The sequence below is a fragment of the Mastomys coucha genome, unplaced genomic scaffold (genome assembly GCF_008632895.1).
Source record: "Mastomys coucha isolate ucsf_1 unplaced genomic scaffold, UCSF_Mcou_1 pScaffold5, whole genome shotgun sequence".
NCBI lineage: Eukaryota > Metazoa > Chordata > Mammalia > Rodentia > Muridae > Mastomys > Mastomys coucha.
In genome coordinates, this window is record NW_022196911.1 from 10,848,151 (window position 1) to 10,854,996 (window position 6,846).

Consider the following 6,846-nt stretch of genomic DNA (forward strand, 5'->3'; position numbering starts at 1 on the left):
ATAGATAGATGATAGATGATAGATAGATGATAGATGATAGATAGATAGATAGAGATAGATAGATAGATGATAGATAGATAGATAGGTAAATAGCAAAATTACAAGTCTTCTTTTTTGCTTTTATTTTATTGGATTTCATTATACCTAGCTTGGCCTTGAACTTGGTATCCTGCTCCCTCTAAGTCTATAGACATATATGCCACCATGTCCCAAGAGGACACAGGGACTTTTAATTTCATCAAGAACCAGATGCATGCCAGGCAGTGGTGGCGCACACCTTTAATCCCAGCACTTGGGAGGCAGAGACAAGCAGATTTCTGGGTTCGAGGCCAGCCTGGTCTACAGAGTGAGTTCCAGAACAGCCAGGGCTACACAGAGAAACCCTGTCTCAAAAAAACAAAACAAAACAAAACAAAGAGCCAGACGCATGCCTTTTCTGATCCAGAAACAATTGCAATTTTTTTCCATTGATGTATTTTCAATTCCACTTCGTGTTACTTGAGCAAGCTCACTCAGCCACAACAGACAAGAGTCCTGGCTGTCCTCTGAGACCAGCACCCACAGCCTTGATGTCCAAAGGCACCTTGGACTTTGTTTCATATTGAACACTCCCTCACTGGGGAAAGCTTCGATCTGGATTTGACCTCTGGTCACATTCAAGTCTTCTGTGTGCAAAATGGCTTATTGTGACAGCATGCTTTCCACACACCAGCAAGGCAGACGGGAATGGAAGGCGTTGCCAGACCATGATGCTCAGCAGCGCTCTATTTCAAAGCCTGCTTTCCAGCTGTCATTCAGCCCCTGGTGTGAGAGAGTCAGTTTCCTTCCCCAACTGGTGCTGCTCAGGGCAAAGGCCAGCTTGGCTCTGCCTGCTCACTGCTCTCTCTATCCCTGGCATACTTCCTGACTTCTTCAGTTATTTCAAGGTCTATCAGACTCTTGGGAGGCAACACCAATCCCTTTTCTTATTAAGCTCCCTGAGTTACAGAAAGCCAGAACTTCTAGAAGCTAGCAAATTGGGCAAGGAGAGAGGGGAACAAAAGTCTAGGCATCGTCAGAGTTCCCCCTCATCTGGAGTTCTGTTCTTGTTTGCTTTCAGCATTTTTAGCACATTTATTATTTAACTTTCAGTTTTAGGTTTTGGATGTGTAGAGGTAGGGGTATGCCACAGCGCATGTGGAGGTCAGAGGACAGATTGTGGAAATCGGTTCTCGGTTTCCTTCCTGCAGATCTCGCGTCATCAGGGGATTGGTGGCAAGTGTCTTGACCAAGTGAGCCATCTCACTCCTCATCTCCACATATCCCCTGGCTCTTACAAAATGTTTAAGGCCATTGCAGGCCCAAAGGGTAGAGGTAGGGTAGGCACCTATTTGTCATCCTCACTGGTGGCATTGCCCCCAGCTGTGTGATCCTGCCCTGATTAGTTCTGAGAGCTAGGCCTCTGCAGCCTGGGGCCATGATGTGTCAAAGTTAACAAAGATGCTTCTTTCTTAAAATGGGCCTTTTTATTAGTCAGTGTCAGAAAGAGCCAACAGAGTTTATCCTTTTCTGTGTCAGGGAAGGACCTGAAGCCAGCATTTATTTGTTTTCTGTATGTCCCTTGTGATTTAAATAAGGCTTTTATTTCCAAGTAACAGTGGCTGTGACTGCTCCCGAGACTTATCTTTCCATTTGCCATTCAAGAGTATTACCAAAAACAGCATTCAAAACAGAAAAATCTAAATCTGGAGTGGAGTATTCTCTGAGCCTCATATTCTTGACCATCCACATATTCTTGATTTGCTTTTCCTGCCTCTCACCTAAGATTCCCGTAGGCACCTAGCTAAAGGAAATGGGCCAGAGTTCTCTCAGAGACCATGTCCAGTGGGCAGCAACTGTAAGGCCTGGCTTCAGGAGCCATGTGTGTTCCCGTGTGCGTGCTGGTGATCATGTGCTCTGTATAAAGGTAGCCTATGAGACTTCCTTCCCCAACTGGGGAGCTCCCCAAGAGGCACGGGCCTGATGTATTCATGTATCCCTTCATCCTGCAGGGCCCAGGCAGAGCTTTCCCTGTGCACAAAGAACACCCTGTAACATTAGCTGCAGATCCTGCCAAGGCCAGGGGTGAGCTCTGCCCCAAGGAGCAAGGCTTCAAAGCCAATCCCAAACCTGGCTTAAGAAAAGTGTGCATGCCTGCTCCCGCTAAAACTGGCCTGCCTTTCTGCTTTGAATCGCTCACCCCTGACTGTGCTTCTTCCTTTTTGTAAAGTAGTAACTAAATAAAGGAGAAGAATGGGCTTCTCCAGTCTAGAAATTGAAACTACAGTGGGGATGTTTTATCAAAATTCTACATGATCTCTGCCTGCTGTTGGCCCGTGTCCACTGAGTAGCAGATATCTGTGTGAAACGTAAATGTGTCTTATGTAACTGCACTTTGCCTTGGGCCCTAGAGACAGGCATAAGCTGAGCCTCTGCACGAGAAAGATGCCATCAGTGGGCAGACAGGAGGTATCCATGTCTTGCCATGACCTGAAAAAGGCCAAGAAGTAGCCTATGGATGGGAGCCATTTCAAAGGGATTAGACAAGAGAGGAGTTTGAATGTGTTTAATGCTGAAGCAGGTTTCTCAGATAATCAGAGCCGACTCAACATCCAAAGTGCTAAATGGAGTTTGAATAACTGGGAACTGTCTCTGGGAGGCTGTTGCCTGACTCCTGCATGCCAGCATCTCTAAGAAGAGCCCCTCTCCCTCCTTCAGCTGTTTGAATGTCCTTCTTATGGGGCACAAACCTGCCTTGCACCCTCCACACAAGTTCCACTCATTTTGGTTATAAATAAAACATATGTTTTCCATCATCAATGTCCCATCCCAACCATCTGAACTTAAAGTAGGTGCCCCACTTCCTAAATAGTAATATCAGCTCCTAATCAGAGCTGGCAATTGTAAATAACCACCTGGTTGACGTTGCTGTTGTTATTTTAAGGGTCCTGTTCTCACAAACACATTTCCCAGTGGCATTGTCTGCATTTAAAGCAGGGAGCTCAAACGAGTCACCTCGACTCCTGCTTCTCTAGAAACGGTGAGAAAAGCATAAGTTTCAAAATGGAGATCACACCCCCACCTGTCTGTCAATATAGCTTAGCATTAGCCTGGCCCGTCGTCATTACAACATGCAGAACAAGATGAGGGCTCTTGATTTATGTTTAGCTTTTCTGTCTCTGTCTGCCCCCATGATACACACTCTGCAACCACAGAACAGTGAGACTCCAACTCCCTTCCGAACAAGTGACTTCTATGCTATTCCATTCTTTTATCACTGGGATTGGTACAGTTCGAGACAAACAAAGCCAACAGAGCCTACTCCCACAACTAAATATTTTTTAAAAAGCAAGAACATGGAATAAAGTGTTGTTTGTCACTGCTATGCTCTGAAAGGGAGTGAAGCCTAGGGTGTGTTAAGCTCTCTATTGTGCTCCGACTTCCCAAGCCCCCTCAGCTACATTGGGAAAATGTGCCTGTCCTGTGACCCATTCAGTCTTTGACCTTTTGGGCACAACAAAAGGCGCTATTTACCAATGATTAATCCATGGATCTTTGTCTAAAAGGAGCTGGACCAAAGCTGTCACAGCCCAGCATCACCAATTTGATTTTCCAGGTGCCTGTGGGGCAGGGAGTGGTGCAGGTTCAACTGTCCCAGGCAAACAGAGCCTGTCTATTTCTCCCTAACTGTGTGAGAGATCACTAGCTATAGGAAAGATTACGGGCTGGTACTTACAAGGAATGTCATTTTGGGAGCAGAAGGACACAGAGATTATCTCAAGACCTCTGGGACACTTTTCACTCCACGTGGACTTCTGGGATATTGGCCTCATTCCTAAGGACAGAACTTACCATCAACCTTAGCACACAGTGTATGCTCTCCTGTAGCTTCACCTGACTGTTGGTACCTGACTTTCTGCCCCCCTTCTTTGTTTCTGACCATTTTTCCCCTCACACCTCCATCCCTGCCAAACCCAAGCATCTGGGTCTCAACTCCAGGACCCTCTCCTATTGGCAGACTCATCACATTATCCCCTTGTGTGGCCATTCCTAACAGTACCCTTTCTTCTTACGGTGCACCATGCCAATCTTCAATGATGAAGATGATGGTAGTCTGTTTGCTTAAATATGTATTTACCTGTGCTTTGTTTTCTTATTGATATTTATGCTTTTTTTTCAAAAATATGACAGGAATCTTTACTATGCTTCTCTCTTGGTGATATTCTTTCCACGTGATAAATATGGGTCTTGAGCAGTGTTCATGGAAGTGTCCCATGTGTTTGACATTTTGAATAACCAGCCACTTAGTGAGTCAAGCTTTAAATGGGTTGAAATCCATTACACAAGGTATTTACCGTGGGGAGAAAAGTCTCCCAATTGCAGTTTTGTAAACCTTTGCAAGTTCACCTTATAGAATAAATTAATACGTGCCACAGTTGTAAGACTCCACTTTTGCAACTTTTCTGTATTTCTACCTGCCTTCACTCTTACCAAAGCGGTCAGAAGGACAGTTTTTTTTTTTCTGTATTATCTCAGACAGTACTATTTCTCTAAGAAGTTTCTGGAAAAACATCAGATGAAAGTAGTGCCTGTCTGTGCTGTGTGGGGTCCTAATTGTTATCCTTGCTCTGGTCTGAACCATTACCTGATCCTTTTGAAAAGTCCCCAAGTAACTTGGGATAGGGAGTCTGGAGCACCAATTTAACCTCCAGTGTTTTTACATCAAGTGGGGTAAACATTTGCTCACCTGAGGTATGAGCAAAGTGAACCATTCCTCTTCGAGGTGGATACTTCAGGATGGGCTGTGCTCCCTGGCCCAGCACACCCTCTGGCCCTCGCTTACCTCTTCATCCCTCTGTCTCCTAGAAGCCCAACTTGTCGTCCCCTCCTATGTCACCAGGCAATGAGAGCAACTTCTCTAAATGCAATAATGTCTCCCTTCTGGGGACAGGGACACTGAAGCCCTCAGAAACCTGTGGATGCAGCAAAAACCATGTTAATGACTCTGTAGACAGAAACCATGACAATGCTGGAGTCTGGAGGGTGCACAGGGGGTGCGCCTCTGTCAGGACTGGGACTCCTCCAGATATCTCACAGTCTAGGTGCTGTCGGGGACCTTTTGTCCAAGTAGCTGCAGCCCGAGTTTTCACAGTAGGAATTAGAATTGAAGGTTTGTAAGGCCTGCCAAGGCCACCTAGGACTCCAGTCTTTCATGGCACCAGCAAGGCAGGCACAATGGTCAAGTGCAGGCTGCAGGAGGATGGGCTGCAGTAGGGTCTCCCTGGACTTGGCAAGCTCCAGAACTGGCAACAATAGCTCCCTGAAAGGTCGCATGCCGTGACCCTAAGATGGGCCATCAAATGTCCTATGTCACCCAGAAGCAGCCACAGCAAAGTTTTGAGAATAACGGTGGGACCCTGGGGTCCCCAACCCTCAAGAGAAAGACTCACCATGTCCACAAAGCTGCAAAGGCATGGGCCACAGCTCTAAGCTGAGCCCATCCTTCTCCAGCCTGCCTATTGTAAGCTATGTGGGGCTACCTGCCTGGTCTAAGCACAGACAGTCCCTCTGTTGTGTGCACTGGGCTGAGATGTGGAGAAGGTCTCCTGCCTGGAAAGGGAGCTTGTCCTATGATTCTCTCACACTTGTCTATTTTAGATTCATTTTCACTAGCTCTGCCCTGGATTTGAGTTTTGTTACTCTCCTCCTTTGCTTAAGGGCTGGCTCATTGGTTTTTTGGCTTTTTAAAAAAGAAGGGGAGTCTTATTATGTAGCCCAGGCTAGCCTCAAACTTATAGTGATCCTCCTGCCTCAGCTTGGTGACGCTAGGATCTCAGGCATGGCATCACCATCATACACAATTTGGTATTTTTGTGGAGTTGCCATCAGCCTCAAATTTCAACAAGATAACGTGAAAGTGTAACCTGTCAGTGGCTCCTAACAGGTGCTCGAGAAATGCCTGGCCTGTGGGGTGGAACTCTGGGGACACTGCACAGAAATAACTGCGTCTTTGTTTCTTTGCCTGATCCAGTGAACTCCGGGGATGGCATCGACTACAGCCAGCAGAAGAGGGAGAACATTGGCGACCTGATCCAGGAGACCCTGGAAGCCTTCGAGCGCTACGGAGGAGAGGACGCCTTCATCAACATCAAATACATGGTGCCCACCTACGAGTCGTGCTTGCTGAACTGACCAGGCAGCTGCAGGAGGGAGCCTCCCTCGGTATAACAACCGTCTGTCCCCAATGTCCTAGCATCTCATTACTTGTGACTTCTACAGCTCTCTTTCTACAGCTGCAAACACAGTAGCTTCTGGGCCAAAAGACTGTTAGCCCTATCGAGAGCAAGGCTTTCCAGTTCATAAATAGTGCCTGTTTCTTAGATTACAATAGTGTACTGTGCTTTTTTTTTTCCTCCCACAAGGAGAATTGCTTCTTTATCCAGCTCAGATGGAGGCAGGAGTCCCAGTTAAACCTTCGGTTGCATAGACAATAAAACCATAATTCTCATATGCAGTTCACCCTTTGCCGAGCTATGTCTGCCTGCCCGAGGGCCATGTCATGGGCTGTAAGGAAGAGTCTGTGCTGAAAGCTTAATAGGCGTCTGTCATGGGAAGAGAAACATCACTCGAGTGGTGTTGTGCTCTGGCACTCGATAAAACCGTTGAACGTATACCCCAATTACAGCAGAAAAACTTTGCAGTCCATTATAAGCTATACTATAGCCATAGTGAATGGTTCTAACCGACCAGTGATGCGGGCTCCAGGGCCTTCGCAGTTTGTTATCTGGCTGAAGATGAGAAGTCTGGGGAGGGGCTGGAGCTGAAGGT

At 46.6% G+C, this 6,846-nt stretch overlaps 1 protein-coding gene across 1 annotated transcript in view; it reads left to right on the top strand.

Annotated features, from left to right (window-relative positions):
• Nucleotides 1–6,526, top strand: part of Pacrg (parkin coregulated) — a 447,145-nt gene extending 440,619 nt beyond the window's left edge. The window contains exon 5 of the mRNA XM_031350758.1: nt 6,050–6,526. Within this exon, the coding sequence (XP_031206618.1) occupies nt 6,050–6,210 (161 nt within the window). The 3' untranslated portion in view covers nt 6,211–6,526. The remainder of the gene's footprint in view (nt 1–6,049) is intronic.
• The last annotated feature ends 320 nt before the right edge of the window (nt 6,527–6,846 follow it).